Genomic DNA, 18,595 nt, shown 5'->3' with positions numbered 1-18,595 from the left:
CTATCTAACACGCTCACGCACGCTTGCTGGAAGTCCAAGCCCCTTGCCCACAAAACCTCCTTTACCCCCTCTCTCCAACCCTTTCGAGGACGACCCCTACCCCGCCTTCCTTCCCCTATAGATTTACATGCTTTCCATGTCATTCTACTTTGGTCCATTCTCTCTAAATGACCAAACCACCTCAACAACATATTTTTTGTTAATATTTTTGGGTGTCTGGAATTGATTAATTGGATTTAAATTATTTCTCATGGGAAACACTGCTTTAGTTTTCATACAATTCAGTTTTTGTCAGACTTTCTGGAACAAATTAATCATGAAAACCGAGGTTCCACTGTATCAACTAAGCCATTTGGCCCTAATTCAAAATAATTTTATTTAGTAAAATAACTATTGCCTCTCGTCTTATAGTAAAGGTCTTTTAGCTCCCCTTAAATTATCTGCAACTCACAGATCAATGATTGAACTAATATATTTTCATTGATATAAATGAGCTTTCATATGCAATTATAAAAACAATGAAATAAAACCATTGTACAGGTGGTGTGTGAGCAGTTTCAAATTTTGAAAAATATTAAGTCAAATAAATTTAGGATACAAGGGCCATGGTAGTATTTTAAAATCTAATTGCAAAACCAGGATACTAGACCACATCCATATGTTATGATCTTGTACCAGGATGCTCACCTGTCATGGTAAACGCGACCCAATCTTTACACTCACCGTGCCTTCTGACTTCTTCCCCGAAGACATGGACTTATCCGACTTTTGCGTTTTGACTGCGGGCTGGGGAATGATGGTAATCTCATCATTAATCTTAAGAGGAGAGTCTGAGGACCCAGAACCTGCAAGAAAAACACCCATCAATATCTTTCTTTCTTATATCTTTCTCTCTCTTCCCCCCCCTCTTTTTTCCTCCCTTTCCTTTCTCTTTTACACAGGCTTTACAAGGTTAGGGTAAGGGTTCCTACCATAATTATTTACAAAATAAGAGTGGTTACCTTCTCTACAACCCAAGAGCTTTAGCAGTAGATTTATTCTCACCTCCCTCAAACTATATAGTCTATGAACTCAGATTAAGTCATAATAAATAACTGTCAGTGAGGGAGGTGAGAACAGATCTACTGCTAAAGCTCTTCAGATGTGGGGAAGTTCATTTGGGTTACAGTCAGTGCATCTGACGGAAACATGTACAGAAATATTACTTCCAATCCTTCTTTATTAGGAGCCCAGTAGCCGAGGTGGTGGAGCATCACTGTCAATTTATGGACCATGGTTCGTGCCCCCCGTCCATCTTTCTATTTCTCTCACATGTTCAATTTTTTCCGTACCATAGGCAACAATGTTTAACAAGTGAAATAACATCATAATGGCACTTTTCTGAAAAATAGAAATGCCCTCCTTTCTATTATACAAAGACAAATGGTTAATATTCAGGTTTTACTCGAGACTTTAAAGGACTTCACTGTTTTAAACATATGTATAAAGCTTAGTATGTATTTGTAAATCAAGTGATTACTTTGTTCCTTAACACTATTTGAGCCACTTCCCACTTTCCTCTCCTTTCACTACGGCATTATCAAAGCCCTTAGATGTGCCACTAAATTTCCACATTCCATTCCCCTCCTCCTCCTCTCAGAACTAATACTTTGCTACATTTAAAAGACAATACACACCTCCAGAGCTCTGCTTCTTGCCTCCCTCCCCTTTGTTTTTGTTAACAACAGAATGTGCAGAATAGACATGATTTTCGAAGAGCCTATACATATTGAAGGTGGCCGTACACACTGTGCACTTGTAAGATAAGTGAGCTGGTTTTAGTGTCATCTTGTGGTCTCTGCTAACATGGTTGAGGAGTTTCCATTGGAACACCTGTTGAATAAAAAGAGTTTTGTTACACTCCACTTAACCAAATATATAAATCATTTTATAAATTTGATCCACATCAAACAGTACAGTAGAAACCAAATGGTGTGTTATTACTGCAAATTTGTTATGATCATGACCTGCACAAAACATTTATTGGCAAAATGCTTAAGTGACGTGGGAAAGTAGAACAGAATTCTTCCTCCGTACGCCATGCGTGTCATAAGAGGTGACTAAAATTACTGAAGTTAAAAAAAGAAACTTTCGTTTTTCTCTTTGGGCCTCCCTGCCTGGGTGGAATATAACCAGTTTGTTGAAAGAAGAAGTATATAGAAAAAAATTTATACTTTCATTTTTATTTTTGGGCCACCCTGCTCTGGTGAGATATGGCCGGTTTGTTGACAGAAAGAAGAAAAAGGTCTATGAAATGAAAGACTGGATATCAGATTAGAAGAACATGGAGAAATAATCTATTCAGATAACTGTGTGCTCATTTTGGCAGATGGGTCCACGAACAATGAAATGAACCATAAAATAGGCAAGGGAAAAAAAGGTATATGGTATGTCAAGGTATCCATGGAAAGAAAAGATAATATATGTAGGCAAAAAGAAACATACATCAATACTTGTATGAGTGCGAGGCATAAGAATAAAATGTTGAAGTTGGGAGTAGGCTAGATGCCATGGGGAAGTCATGTTTCAGAGCATTTGTTGTGTAACTTTTAGACAGAATTCAGAACATATAAATTAGAAGACTATGAAGTCACCAAAGGTATAATTCAGACTGCTGAGGAGGGTTTGTTGAGGTGGTTTGGGCATTCAGAGAGAATGGAGCAGAATAGGATAGCCATGAAGGTACATAAAGGTGGGGAAAAATAATGTTAAGAGGTCAACCCTGGAGAGGTTGGACGGAGTGGGTAGAGATGATTTTAAATGCTAGTGGGCTGGGCATCCAGCAGGCTTGTGAGAGCGTGTTAAAGTGGAGTGAAGGCAAGTTGTATTTATGGCCTAACACCAATTGGAGTGTGAGCAAGCTAACATTTGTGAAGAGATTCAGAGAAACTGGTTAGCCAGACTAGAATACTGGAGGTGGGAAGTACAGAAGGAGAGGTTAGGGTGTTAGAGTTCACATCATTTAAAATATAATGTCTGTATACTTTTGGCAAGACATCTAATGAATGAATAATGTTAACATGTTTTCTCTTGTGAGTCACCTTACATTGGTGTGAAATAACCAGTGCGTTAAAACAGTGAATATAAAAGTCCTTCATGATCTGTTCTTGAAGGCCTTTAATACAATACACTCTGAATTGACCCTGCATTGACCCTTTCACCCTCCTAAACCACAACACCTTCCATGCTCCTTAATGTCATAAGCCCAAACTTCAAAACAAACCCTCACCTTAACCCAGGATACCAACCATCATAAACTTGGTAACCTGTCATATGCAAGACCATTCCTGAATCTAGTAGGCCATTCCATTTCAATGACAGTACAAAATCTCATTTCATGAACAAGAGTGGTGGACATATGATTTTTCTCCATGAATTCTTGGCTTTGCCATGGGCACTACTAGAGAACTGTGTCAATGTCTGTGGCCCAAGATACTTCAACCTGCTACTAGCAGGGTATCAGAAATATTGCAAGAACAAAGGTAGACATTTTCAAGAGGAAATTAAGCCACTACCTTGTTGAAGTATTTTATCAGCCAAGTTGTGATGGCAAGTTAGACTTGTGAGCTGCTAGCAGGAACAGACCAGTTGATCAAAGAATCAACAAACCTCAGGCCAAGCTGCAAGGGCATAAGTACCCTGGAAACAGGTCACAGGCACATTGTGTTGGTATTTTGATAAAATGAGATCTGGGCAACACGTGGGGGCCTTCATAACCCAGCAAATAAAGTTTTGTATGAGTTGTTTTTCAAGACATGCAGCCTAGTAAATTCAGCTGTAGAAAAAGGAAGGAAGGGAAGGGATGAAGTCACTATATCAAGCATCAGTACTCTTTAATCCCCTATATGATCTTTTCAATTCCATAATCAGTCACATGGATACTAAGAAAATATGTACTGAATATTAATGTACACACACACTAGCGAGACCCCAATCCATACGGAAATTATAGGAACCAAATTAACACATGATTAGTTTTGTCAAGGGCTACAGCACAGATAAAAAAAAATGATGAGAGAAGGGAAAAGGGGTTGAGCTCCTAATTAAGAGTTCAATGAGATTTCAGAACATAATAAAGAAGGAACACGGCAACAGGCCTACTGGCCCATGCAAGGCAGGTCCAAGTCCCCCACTGGCCCAAGCCAATGCTCCAACCTAGTCAGGTCAGGTCAAGTCACATTCACTTAAGGAAGGAGCACGGCATCTGACCTAGTAGCACAAGCTAGTCAGGTCAAACTCACACCCACTCATGTATTCATCTAACTTATTTTTAAAACTACACAATGTTTTAGCTTCTATGACAGTACCCAGGAGTTTGTTCCCCTCATCCACAACTCTGTTACCAAACCAGTGCTTTCCTACATCCTTCCTGAATTGGAATTTTTTCAACTTAAAACTACTGCTGTGAGTCCTGTCTCAGCTAGATAATTTTAGCAAGCTATTTACATCCCCTTTATTTATTCCTGTTTTCCATTTATACACCTCAATCATTTTTTTTTTTTAACAAGGCCATCTCCCACCGAGGCAGGGTGACCCAAAACGAAAGAAAATCCCCAAAAAGAAAATACTTTCATCATCATTCAACACTTTCACCTCACACATAATCACTGTTTTTGCAGAGGTGCTCAGAACACAGTTTAGAAGCATATACGTATAAAGATACACAACATATCCCTCCAAACTGCTAATATCCCAAAACCCCTCCTTTAGAGTGCGGGCATTGTACTTCCCATTTCCAGGACTCAAGTCCGGCTATATAAAAATAACCGATTTCCCTGAATCCCTTCACTAAATATTACCCTGCTCACACTCCAACAGATCGTCAGGTCCCAAATACCATTCGTCTCCATTCATTCCTATCGAACATGCTCATGCACGCCTGCTGGAAGTCCAAGCCCCTCGCCCACAAAACCTCCCTTACCCCTTCCTTCCAACCTTTTCGAGGACGACCCCTACACAGCCTTCCTTCTCCTACAGATTTAAATGCTCTCCATGTCATTCTACTTTGATCCATTCTCTCTAAATGACCAAACCACTTCAACAACCCCTCTTCAGCCCTCTGACTAATACTTTTATTAACTCCACGCCTTCTAATTTCAACACTCCGAATTTTAAACATAATATTTACACCACACATTGCCCTTAGTCAGGACATCTCCACTGCCTCCATCTGCCTCCTTGCTGCTGCATTCACAACCCAAGCTTCACACCCAAATAAGTGTTGGTACTACTATACTTTCATACATTCCCTTCTTTGCCTCCATAGATAACGTTTTTTGACTCCACATATACCTCAACGCACCACTCGCCTTTTTTCCCTCATCAATTCTATGATTAACCTCATCCTTCATAAATCCATCCGTCGACACGTCAACTCCCAAGTATCTGAAGACATTCACTTCTTCCATACTTCTCCCCAATTTGATATCCAATTCTTTTCTATGTTCACTTTCAACTTTCTACCTTTACACACACTCCCAAACTCATCCACTAATCTTTGCAATTTTTCTTTAGAATCTCCCATAAACACAGTATCATCAGCAAAAAGTAACTGTGTCAATTCCCATTTTGTATTTGATTCCCCATAATTTAATCCCACCCCTCTCACGAACACCCTAGCATTTACTTCTTTTACAACCCCATCTATAAATATATTAAACAACCATGGTGACATTACAAATACCTGTCTAAGAGCTACCTATATATACATATTATAAGGTATAAATAGAGAGGGATTAGGTCAGGGGTTTCAAATAGAGTTAGAGCTAAAGAAGGAGTAGCAATAATGTTGAAGGATAAGCTATGGCAGGAAAAGAGGGACTACAAATGCATAAATTCAAGGATTATGTGGACTAAAATAAAGATTGGATGTGAAAAGTGGGTTATAGTAAGCGTATATGCACCTGGAGAAGAGAGAAGTGTAGAGGAGAGAGAGAGATTCTGGGAAATGTTGAGTGAATGCGTGGGGAGTTTTGAATCAAGTGTGAGAGTAATGGTGGTTGGGGATTTCAATGCTAAAGTGGGTAAAAATGTTATGGAGGGAGTAGTAGGTAAATTTGGGGTGCCAGGGGTAAATGTAAATGGGGAGCCTTTAATTGAGCTATGTGTAGAAAGAAATTTGGTAATAAGTGGAAAAGTGGAAAAGAATCTTTCCTCCGTAAGCCATGCGTGTCGTATGAGGCGACTAAAATGCCGGGAGCAATGGGCTAGTAACCCCTTCTCCTGTAGACACTTACTAAAAAGGAGAAGAAGAAAAACTTTATAAAACTGGGATGCTTAAATGTGCATGGATGTAGTGCGGATGACAAGAAACAGATGATTGCTGATGTTATGAATGAAAAGAAGTTGGATGTCCTGGCCCTAAGCGAAACAAAGTTGAAGGGGGTAGGAGAGTTTCAGTGGGGTGAAATAAATGGGATTAAATCTGGAGTATCTGAGAGAGTTAGAGCAAAGGAAGGGGTAGCAGTAATGTTAAATGATCAGTTATGGAAGGAGAAAAGAGAATATGAATGTGTAAATTCAAGAATTATGTGGATTAAAGTAAAGGTTGTATGCGAGAAGTGGGTCATAATAAGCGTGTATGCACCTGGAGAAGAGAGGAATGCAGAGGAGAGAGAGAGATTTTGGGAGATGTTAAGTGAATGTATAGGAGCCTTTGAACCAAGTGAGAGAGTAATTGTGGTAGGGGACCTGAATGCTAAAGTAGGAGAAACTTTTAGAGAGGGTGTGGTAGGTAAGTTTGGGGTGCCAGGTGTAAATGATAATGGGAGCCCTTTGATTGAACTTTGTATAGAAAGGGGTTTAGTTATAGGTAATACATATTTTAAGAAAAAGAGGATAAATAAGTATACACGATATGATGTAGGGCGAAATGACAGTAGTTTGTTGGATTATGTATTGGTAGATAAAAGACTGTTGAGTAGACTTCAGGATGTACATGTTTATAGAGGGGCCACAGATATATCAGATCACTTTCTAGTTGTAGCTACACTGAGAGTAAAAGGTAGATGGGATACAAGGAGAATAGAAGCATCAGGGAAGAGAGAGGTGAAGGTTTATAAACTAAAAGAGGAGGCAGTTAGTGTAAGATATAAACAGCTATTGGAGGATAGATGGGCTAATGAGAGCATAGGCAATGGGGTCGAAGAGGTATGGGGTAGGTTTAAAAATGTAGTGTTAGAGTGTTGAGCAGAAGTTTGTGGTTACAGGAAAGTGGGTGCAGGAGGGAAGAGGAGCGATTGGTGGAATGATGATGTAAAGAGAGTAGTAAGGGAGAAAAAGTTAGCATATGAGAAGTTTTTACAAAGTAGAAGTGATGCAAGGAGGGAAGAGTATATGGAGAAAAAGAGAGAGGTTAAGAGAGTGGTGAAGCAATGTAAAAAGAGAGCAAATGAGAGAGTGGGTGAGATGTTATCAACAAATTTTGTTGAAAATAAGAAAAAGTTTTGGAGTGAGATTAACAAGTTAAGAAAGCCTAGAGAACAAATGGATTTGTCAGTTAAAAATAGGAGAGGAGAGTTATTAAATGGAGAGTTAGAGGTATTGGGAAGATGGAGGGAATATTTTGAGGAATTGTTAAATGTTGATGAAGATAGGGAAGCTGTGATTTCGTGTATAGGGCAAGGAGGAATAACATCTTGTAGGAGTGAGGAAGAGCCAGTTGTGAGTGTGGGGGAAGTTCGTGAGGCAGTAGGCAGTGGGATAAAGATAGAAATGTTAAAAGCAGGTGGGGATATAGTTTTGGAGTGGTTGGTGCAATTATTTAATAAATGTATGGAAGAGGGTAAGGTACCTAGGGATTGGCAGAGAGCATGCAAAGTTCCTTTGTATAAAGGCAAAGGGGATAAAAGAGAGTGCAAAACTTATAGGGGGATAAGTCTGCTGAGTATACCTGGTAAAGTGTATGGTAGAGTTATTATTGAAAGAATTAAGAGTAAGACGGAGAATAGGATAGCAGATGAACAAGGAGGCTTTAGGAAAGGTAGGGGATGTGTGGACCAGGTGTTTACAGTGAAACATATAAGTGAAAAGTATTTAGATAAGGCTAAAGAGGTCTTTGTGGCATTTATGGATTTGGAAAAGGCGTATGACAGGGTGGATAGGGGGGCAATGTGGCAGATGTTGCAAGTGTATGGTGTAGGAGGTAGAGTACTGAAAGCAGTGAAGAGTTTTTACGAGGATAGTGAGGCTCAAGTTAGAGTATGTAGGAAAGAGGGAAATTATTTCCCAGTAAAAGTAGGCCTTAGACAAGGATGTGTGATGTCACCGTGGTTGTTTAATATATTTATAGATGGGGTTGTAAGAGAAGTAAATGCGAGGGTCTTGACAAGAGGCGTGGAGTTAAAAGATAAAGAATCACACACAAAGTGGGAGTTGTCACAGCTGCTCTTTGCTGATGACACTGTGCTCTTGGGAGAGTCTGAAGAGAAGTTGCAGAGATTGGTGGATGAATTTGGTAGGGTGTGCAAAAGAAGAAAATTAAAGGTGAATACAAGAAAGAGTAAGGTTATGAGGATAACAAAAAGATTAGGTGATGAAAGATTGAATATCAGATTGGAGGGAGAGAGTATGGAGGAGGTGAATGTATTCAGATATTTGGGAGTGGACGTGTCAGCGGATGGGTCTATGAAAGATGAGGTGAGTCATAGAATTGATGAGGGAAAAAGAGTGAGTGGTGCACTTAGGAGTCTGTGGAGACAAAGAACTTTGTCCTTGGAGGCAAAGAGGGGAATGTATGAGAGTATAGTTTTACCAACGCTCTTATATGGGTGTGAAGCATGGGTGATGAATGTTGCAGCGAGGAGAAGGCTGGAGGCAGTGGAGATGTCATGTCTGAGGGCAATGTGTGGTGTGAATATAATGCAGAGAATTCGTAGTTTGGAAGTTAGGAGGACGTGCGGGATTACCAAAACTGTTGTCCAGAGGGCTGAGGAAGGGTTGTTGAGGTGGTTCGGACATGTAGAGAGAATGAAGCGAAACAGAATGACTTCAAGAGTGTATCAGTCTGTAGTGGAAGGAAGGCGGGGTAGGGGTTGGCCTAGGAAAGGTTGGAGAGAGGGGGTAAAGGAGGTTTTGTGTGCGAGGGGCTTGGACTTCCAGCAGGTATGCATGAGCGTGTTTGATAGGAGTGAATGGAGACAAATGGTTTTTAATACTTGACGTGCTGTTGGAGTGTGAGCAAAGTAACATTTATGAAGGGGTTCAGGGAAACCGGCAGGCCGGACTTGAGTCCTGGAGATGGGAAGTACAGTGCCTGCACTCTGAAGGAGGGGTGTTAATGTTGCAGTTTAAAAACTGTAGTGTAAAGCACCCTTCTGGCAAGACAGTGATGGAGTGAATGATGGTGAAAGTTTTTCTTTTTCGGGCCACCCTGCCTTGGTGGGAATCGGCCAGTGTGATAATAAAAAAAAAATAATACATATTTTATGAAAAAGAGGATAAATAAATATACAAGGTATGATGTAGCATGTAATGAAAGTAGTTTGTTAGATTATGTATTGGTGGATAAAAGGTTGATGGGTAGGCTCCAGGATGTACATGTTTATAGAGGGGCAACTGATATATCAGATCATTATTTAGTTGTAGCTACAGTTAGAGTAAGAGGTAGATGGGAAAAGAGGAAGGTGGCAACAACAAGTAAGAGGGAGGTGAAAGTGTATAAACTAAGGGAGGAGGAAGTTCGGGCGAGATATAAGCGACTATTGGCAGAAAGGTGGGCTAGTGCAAAGATGAGTAGTGGGGGGGTTGAAGAGGGTTGGAATAGTTTTAAAAATGCAGTATTAGAATGTGGGGCAGAAGTTTGTGGTTATAGGAGGGTGGGGGCAGGAGGAAAGAGGAGTGATTGGTGGAATGAAGTAAAGGGTGTGATAAAAGAGAAAAAGGTAGCTTACGAGAGGTTTTTTACAAAGCAGAAGTGTTATAAGAAGAGCAGAGTATATGGAGAGTAAAAGAAAGGTGAAGAGAGTGGTGAGAGTGCAAAAGGAGAGCAGATGATAGAGTGGGAGAGGCACTGTCAAGAAATTTTACTGAAAATAAGAAAAAATTTTGGAGTGAGTTAAACAAGTTAAGAAAGCCTAGGGAAAGTATGGATTTGTCCGTTAAAAACAGAGTAGGGGAGTTAGTAGATGGGGACAGGGAGGTATTAGGTAGATGGCGAGAATATTTTGAGGAACTTTTAAATGTTGAGGAAGAAAGGGAGGCGGTAATTTCATGCACTGGCCAGGGAGGTATACCATCTTTTAGGAGTGAAGAAGAGCAGAATGTAAGTGTGGTGGAGGTACGTGAGGCATTACGTAGAATGAAAGGGGGTAAAGCAGCTGGAACTGATGGGATCATGACAGAAATGTTAAAAGCAGGGGGGGATATAGTGTTGGAGTGGTTGGTACTTTTGTTTAATAAATGTATGAAAGAGGGGAAGGTACCTAGGGATTGGCAGAGAGCATGTATAGTCCCTTTATATAAAGGGAAAGGGGACAAAAGAGATTGTAAAAATTATAGAGGAATAAGTTTACTGAGTATACCAGGAAAAGTATACGGTAGAGTTATAATTGAAAGAATTAGAGGTAAGACAGAATGTAGAATTGCGGATGAGCAAGGAGGCTTCAGAGTGGGTAGGGGATGGGTAGATCAAATGTTTACATTGAAGCATATATGTGAACAGTATTTAGATAAAGGTAGGGAAGTTTTTATTGCATTTATGGATTTAGAAAAGGCATATGATAGAGTGGATAGAGGAGCAATGTGGCAGATGTTGCAAGTTTATGGAATAGGTGGTAAGTTACTAAATGCTGTAAAGAGCTTTTATGAGGATAGTGAGGCTCAGGTTAGGGTGTGTAGAAGAGAGGGAGAATACTTCCCAGTAAAAGTAGGTCTTAGACAGGGATGTGTAATGTCACCATGGTTGTTTAATATATTTATAGATGGGGTTGTAAAAGAAGTAAATGCTAGGGTGTTCGGGAGAGGGGTGGGATTAAATTATGGGGAATCAAATTCAAAATGGGAATTGACACAGTTACTTTTTGCTGATGATACTGTGCTTATGGGAGATTCTAAAGAAAAATTGCAAAGGTTAGTGGATGAGTTTGAGAATGTGTGTAAAGGTAGAAAGTTGAAAGTGAACATAGAAAAGAGTAAGGTGATGAGGGTATCAAATGATTTAGATAAAGAAAAATTGGATATCAAATTGGGGAGGAGGAGTATGGAAGAAGTGAATGTTTTCAGATACTTGGGAGTTGACGTGTTGGCGGATGGATTTATGAAGGATGAGGTTAATCATAGAATTGATGAGGGAAAAAAGGTGAGTGGTGCGTTGAGGTATATGTGGAGTCAAAAAACGTTATCTATGGAGGCAAAGAAGGGAATGTATGAAAGTATAGTAGTACCAACACTCTTATATGGATGTGAAGCTTGGGTGGTAAATGCTGCAGCGAGGAGACGGTTGGAGGCAGTGGAGATGTCCTGTCTAAGGGCAATGTGTGGTGTAAATATTATGCAGAAAATTCGGAGTGTGGAAATTAGGAAAAGGTGTGGAGTTAATAAAAGCATTAGTCAGAGGGCAGAAGAGGGGTTGTTGAGGTGGTTTGGTCATTTAGAGAGAATGGATCAAAGTAGAATGACATGGAAAGCATATAAATCTATAGGGGAAGGAAAGAGGGGTAGGGGTCGTCCTCGAAAGGGTTGGAAAGAGGGGGTAAAGGAGGTTTTGTGGGCGAGGGGCTTGGACTTCCAGCAAGCGTGCATGAGCGTGTTAGATAGGAGTGAATGGAGACGAATGATACTTGGGACCTGACGATCTGTTGGAGTGTGAGCAGGGTAATATTTAGTGAAGGGATTCAGGGAAACCGGTTATTTTCTTATAGTCGGACTTGAGTCCTGGAAATGGGAAGTACAATGCCTGCACTTTAAAGGAGGGGTTTGGGATATTGGCAGTTTGGAGGGATGTTGTGTATCTTTATACGTATATGCTTCTAAACTGTTGTATTCTGAACACCTCTGCAAAAGCAGTGATAATGTGTGAGTGTGGTGAAAGTGTTGAATGATGATGAAAGTATTTTCTTTTTGGGGATTTTCTTCCTTTTTTGGGTCACCCTGCCTCGGTGGGAGACGACCAACTTGTTGGAAAAAAAAAAATAAATAGAGAGTGTTGGGGCTGAACAGGAAGGAAAAGGGAGGAAACTAAGAGAATGGAAGAAAATAAAGAAATAAGACGGCAAGAGAGTGCCCAGGGGAAAAAAATAATCGACACATTTTTCCCCGCCTATCCTTAGCACCTCCTTAGTTTGGGATCCGACAAAAGAATTCCCCTATTCCACTTATTCCATATACTTGCAACATCTGCCACATTGCTCCCCTATCCACTCTATCATATGCCTTTTCTAAATCCATATATGCAATAAAAACTTCCCTACCTTTATCTAAATACTGTTCACATATATGCTTCAATGTAAACACTTGATCTACACATCCCCTACTGCCAGTGGTTCCCAAACTGGGGGTAATGGTAGAGTAATGCTCTCTCTAGAGTCTAGAGCATTACTCTACCATTCTTCCTCTAGAGTCTAGAGGAAGAATGGTAGAGTAATGCTCTCTCTAGACTCTAGAGAGAGCATTACTCTACCATTACTCTACCATTACCCCCAGTTTGGGAACCACTGCGGGCCTACCCACTCTGAAACCTCCTTGCTCATCCGCAATCCTACATTCTGTCTTACCTCTAATTTTTTTAATTATAACCCTACCATATACTTTTCCTGGTACACTCAGTAAACTTATTCCTCTATAATTTTTACAATCTCTTTTGTCCCCTTTCCCTTTATATAAAGGGACTATACATGCTCTCCGCCAATCCCTAGGTACCTTCCCCTCTTTCATACATTTATTAAACAAAAGTACCAACACTCCAACACTATATCCCCCCTGCTTTACCCCCTTTCATTCTATGTAATGCCTCACGTACCTCCCACACACTTACATTCTGCTCTTCTTCACTCCTAAAAGATGGTATACCTCCCTGGCCAGTGCATGAAATTACCTCCTCCCTTTCTTCCTCAACATTTAAAAGTTTCTCAAAATATTCTCGCCATCTACCTAATACCTCCCTCTCTCCATCTACTAACTCCCCTACTCTGTTTTTAACTGACAAATCCTCAATCATATCCTCCCTAATTCTACACCTTTCTAGAGAGTGCAGATTCAGGGCCCTCAGTCTATCCTCATAGGAAAGATTTCTGATACATGGGATCAACTTTGTCATCCTCCTTTGTACGTTTTCCAGAGTATTTATATCCATTCTGTAATACGGTGACCAAAACTATGCAGCATAATCTAAATGAGGCCTAACCAAAGATATACAGAGTTGAAGAACAACCTGAGGACTCCTATTATTTATCTTCTTGATATGAAAAATCATCAATGACAAACTGCAATAATTTTTCTTGACTACAGACAAATATATAGACAGAAAATAAAGCTGTGCTAAACTGGAAGTTTTTTAACCTAAACATCTGTTTCCCACCAAGACAGAGAAACCTCTTGGGTCATCCTGCCTAAACTAAATACTGCACATTACATTAATGGGAACATGCTAAACCAAAAGGATGTAAAGGGTTTATTGTGTCAAGAGTATCTGGGAAATGAAAGGAAATTAGGTATGATCCAAGGGTTACCTCCAATTCCATAGATCAAGAGCCCTTTACCAGCACCGAGGCAGACCCCCTCCTTCCCCACCTATAGATTTAATAGCCAATTCCAAGAATGAACAAAAAAAAACACACACACACCCACCCACAAACCTTTACTGTTCATTAGCTCTGCTTTCCTAATTTTATACCATGCCTCCTTGACCTCATTTTCTATAACAAACCTCTCCTATAACAGTTGCTCATACCCTTTAATAACTATCCTCCTTTCTAATTAACTCACTTTCATTTTTCTTGTACTAACTGATACCATTCTTCCTTCTTTGGATTTCCTCCTTTTCCTCTACTTAACACACAATTATATGATAGATCCCATCTGGTAAATACCAGGCAGGTGGTATATACACTGGGCCACTATATTACTACTGCAATGACCAATATTTTATTGATACATACTCCTGTCATAAGCTTAAGTTTTCAGTGCAACAAAACCACTAAATAAATAATCTAAATATTTAACCAAAAGAACCACTGACTATTTTATCTTTTTTGGGTTTTTCTTTCTCTCTTGGGTCACCCTGCCTTGGTGGGAAATGACCAACGTGTTAAAAAAAAAAATACACAGCACCTGACAGTTGTTTGCCCTGAAATAAAAGCCATAAAAATTAAGAAGAAGTGAAAGAGGGCAGGCAGGATGGAAAGAAATGTAGGCCTCAAAAATGGCCTAGGCCAAAAAAAAAAGCCTTCAGCTTTTTACATTAAAAAAAAAAAAAAACCAACCCATCCATAAACAATACAGGCCAGAAGCACTTGTAGGAAAAAATTAATAATAATATATCAAGGAAACATCACCACTGGACTACGATTGTTGGTAGAGTCACACCTCTCATCACTGAAGTCTGGAGGTTGAAGCACCGGAGTGAATGGGAAAATTTTCTCCGTGGGGAATGGAACAGAATTCTTCCTCCGTAAGCCATGTGTGTTGTAAGAGGTGACTAAAATGCCAGGAGCAAGGGGCTAGTACCCCTTCTCCTGTATACATTACTAAATTTAAAAAGATAAACTTTCGTTTTTCTTTTTGGGCCACCCTGCTTCGGTGGGATGTGGCCAGTTTGTTGGAGGAAAAAAAAGAAATAAAAATTTAATTGGCAAGGCTATGTGCTGTATTATTAAAGAACAAAAAACAGGACTGACAGGGATAAAAAAAAGAAACAAGACAATCACAAACCTTGCCACAAATCGGACACCGTCCAGCATCCTTGCCCTTGTTGGCTGCCTCCTGCATGGACGAAGTTACCAGCCCATGGGTACCCAGTAGATGACGTTCTAAACCCTGTTAAGAAGTAACAACTTGCTGATACATGCCCTATAGGAGTCTTGAGATTACTTTCACCAATATAGCCATTCTCTATCATATAAACATCCAATATATTTTCATATAAAATACAAATTATCACCAAGGGATCCTCTCACCACTTGATGTTGTTAGCGATAATTCTGAGCTGATACCTGGTCTGTAAAGAAGCGGTGTTGGCACTTCTGGCAGTTGAGCGGTGGGCGGTTATAAATCATCTTTGGGTGGATCTTCACTTTGTGAATCAGGTTCATATGGTTCCGCAGTTGCTCTAGGTCCTGTAGGAAGTGTGTTTTAGGTTATTTCGAATCTAGCTTTAGTGAAAGTATATTATCTTATCACCTTAGAAAATCAACAACACCTAAATATTAACCCTTTAAGGGTCCGTCCTGTAGTTCTATGGCTTTGGGCCTGGGTCTACGCCATGAGCTCAGCTCACTCAGATAAGCTGTGAGCAGTAAATTTAAGGGAAGATGTTGGCCGCATGTTAACGAACTTTTTTTTATGGACCGATTACGTTCATTTTTGGTGTACTATTAGAAGGTTATATCGAGTATGCTGTGCTGAAGTTTCAATCATATCGGCCAAAAAGGAAATGAAATATGCAAAATTACGAAGAAATCTACGAAAAATTGCATTTGGCAGGGCACGGTGTGTCAGTGGTACTCGGACAAGTGGTTTTGACACTTGCTGCTGCTAGAACAACTCTAATTCCATCACTTGTCGTTGAGAATTCTAAAATAAACCTTATCTTCTTGCTAAAAAAAAATAAAGTTTCATAACTTTTTTGATATATTGGAAGATGTCGGCCTTGTTGTCCACATAAATCTAAAAATATTTTGGATAGTTCGGAAACACGAATGCTACCCCGTAAAACAATCATTCTCCCATGTTTGTTGTGAAAATCAAGTCAATTCATTCATAAATAAGGATGCAGTCCCCCTAAATAGGTAAATAAGTTACTTTCGAGATATAGGCCGCAGCGCGCGGCACCCCCGCTGCCCGGGAAAATTTTTTTTCCCCGAAAAATTCGCTTTATTTTACACTTTTTCCGCGGCCTACGAGTGTTTATTACAGTTAACCATTGTAAATCCGTTTTCTCTCATCACTGATGAGAGAGGTCGGACCCTCTCTTCACCTTCAGGGGAAATATCGATAGAAATTTATTCCTCGGGGCGTCATATTATGCTATATATTTTTTTTTGAGGTGTACTTTTTATGTTTATATGCTATTATTATATTGCATTATATCATAATAGATCAATTGTGATAGATAAATAAGCCTTATAATTGATATTAGCTTGGGTATGGAATATTTTGTTGGCTGGAGGTGTCGGCCATTTTATGCACTATTCCCAGGGGTTCCCGATTGGTTCCTTGACCATATTATCTCCGCCCACTCTGGCATGATCTCAGATGGTGAATTTGTATTATATTAGACATAAAGATGTACGAAAACGATCAAAATAACACGGGGGAAAACGCAACAAAAACGTCAACAAAGCTGAGTCAGCGCTTCTTACGCGACATGTTGCGTCACCGCTGTCACCATGCCTGTTATAAATGGCTGTAATTCCTTTTAGAAACATCGTACAAGGATAATAATTATACCAGCGTGTAGCCAGAAAGTTCAGCTATTTTTTGGTAACAATAACTCAGTTTTCATATATTTTCGAATTTTTTTTTGCTCCGCGCGCGGGAACCCTAGGTGGGGCCTTAAGCCTAGATATGAAAGAATGGCTCTATGTGGTAAGTGTGCACCATATAAAACAAATGCTGCAGCACATAGTATATGAGGAAGAAAAAATAGTGATCATGTTTTTGGATTAAAACAGCGACTTTGCGGTACATATTCATATGTTTTTATGGTTGTATTCGCAGTTTCTTTGTCTCATTTGACAGAGTGGAAGACATTTTACAGAAATAGAGATGATTTTGATTGGTTTTAGCACTGAAAATAGCTTGAAGTTGAGCTCAAAGCAGGGGAAATGTTCAATTTTTGTTGATGTTCAAGAGTAAACAAATGACGTCACATCTCTAATACACATCAGCTAGTGGGTCTAAAGTGCGTTCACAAATGCCCTGATATTATTTATACAATTATTACAACTTTACATATCAGTAAATCTATATTTTGGTGTGAATAAAAATTCTATATGTGAATAAAAAATCAAAATGGAATTCATCTGTAAAGCCTGGAAACATAACTAAGAAACAGAAGAAATGCTATTCTAATGCCAGGAATGCCTGCACTGTTTATTCTTGACCCTATTTTGAAAATGGAATATTTTGAACTGTGTGAAATTGGTCAAACAACCAAATTCTGATCATTTTATTGGGTATTTCAAATAGTTGATTGGGCAGTTTCTTGTGCTCAATCGATAAAATAGAAGTAATACTAGCGAGTGTGAGCAAAGTAACATTTATGAAGGGGTTCAGGGAAACCGGCAGGCTGGACTTGAGTCCTGGAGATGGGAAGTACAGTGCCTGCACTCTGAAGGAGGGGTGTTAATGTTGCAGTTTAAAAACTGTAGTGTAAAGCACCCTTCTGGCAAGACAGTGATGGAGTGAATGATGGTGAAAGTTTTTCTTTTTCGGGCCACCCTGCCTTGGTGGGAATCGGCCAGTGTGATAATAAAAAAAATACTAGTGAAATACCTAAGTATTTGATCAGCTGGAATAACGTAATTTGCCTAAAATAGGAGTCAAAGTGAGCAAAATTGCAGATGCGTAAATATCGCTGACGCAGTAAAATTTGCGAGTGTAATTTCATCAATTTTTCATCAAATTTCATACTTTTTGTTTTATTACCTTCAGAAAAAGATTCTCTACCATTTCATAAGAAAAAATAACAAATATTTTTTTAAATACTTGGACTTTGTGAACAAGGCATAGAACTACGGATTGGACCTTCAAAGGGTTAAATATAGCAATGGTTTCATGGCAACTTCCTACACATTCCTGTATAGATATAAACTATCTACCATAAAACAGACTGAGAGGTGTAGGGGGGCCTTATCTGTCCTCCGAAAAATCAGCAAAAATTTAATATCTTTTACTTTGAGGCCAATTTCTAGATACTTCTGGTATGAAAACCAACCAAGATCATCTATTTCAGTAGAATGTTTTGGTTCAAGCAATAGCAAATTTTTTTTCAAATTCATAATCCTTCTGAAAGATCTGATCCCAATCTCGTATGAGGTACCATTTCTTGTTTTTCCCTTCATTGATTGTGCATCACTCCTGTTAAGAGAATGTTTTTTTAAGACCAGCATAATGTAGCCTAACAGAATAAATATATTATATTTTGAAGTATAAGGCTGCATGCTGGTGTTTCATTAGAAGATATTATGTGGTGATTTAAAGGTAGCTTCTAAATAGCCTGAGCTCACTGAGCATCACCCCAGCCAAATGTGTCACTGCCTCCATTCCATTTAATTTTGTTCTTGATCTAGCAGCCTTCAGAAAAGTTACTGACATTACATTATAGTCAAATGTTGCCTTGAAGATTACTAAAGGCTTGATTTTACTAACATGAAATGAGTCTTGAACTGAAAATATTGTA

General features: G+C 39.4%; 1 protein-coding gene across 13 annotated transcripts in view; it reads right to left on the bottom strand.

Annotated features, from left to right (window-relative positions):
* Positions 1-672: 672 nt before the first annotated feature.
* The window catches only part of MEP-1, a 156,409-nt gene continuing 138,486 nt past the window's right edge, over positions 673-18,595 (bottom strand). For 9 of the 13 annotated variants that reach the window (XM_070100076.1, XM_070100104.1, XM_070100087.1 and 6 more), the window contains exons 14-17: positions 15,186-15,308; positions 14,905-15,009; positions 1,677-1,872; positions 676-845 (exon numbers count right to left, since the gene is read on the bottom strand). In XM_070100076.1, coding sequence (XP_069956177.1) covers positions 691-845; positions 1,677-1,872; positions 14,905-15,009; positions 15,186-15,308 — 579 coding nt within the window. In that variant the 3' untranslated portion in view covers positions 676-690. Of the gene's footprint in view, positions 846-1,676; positions 1,873-14,904; positions 15,010-15,185; positions 15,309-18,595 lie in introns of all 13 variants that reach the window. The other 4 variants (XM_070100079.1, XM_070100112.1, XM_070100083.1 and 1 more) reach the window with 3 other exon arrangements.

Source organism: Cherax quadricarinatus, chromosome 5 (assembly GCF_038502225.1).
Source record: "Cherax quadricarinatus isolate ZL_2023a chromosome 5, ASM3850222v1, whole genome shotgun sequence".
Taxonomy (NCBI): Eukaryota; Metazoa; Arthropoda; class Malacostraca; order Decapoda; family Parastacidae; genus Cherax; species Cherax quadricarinatus.
This window is presented reverse-complemented; position numbering and strand designations above follow the sequence as displayed.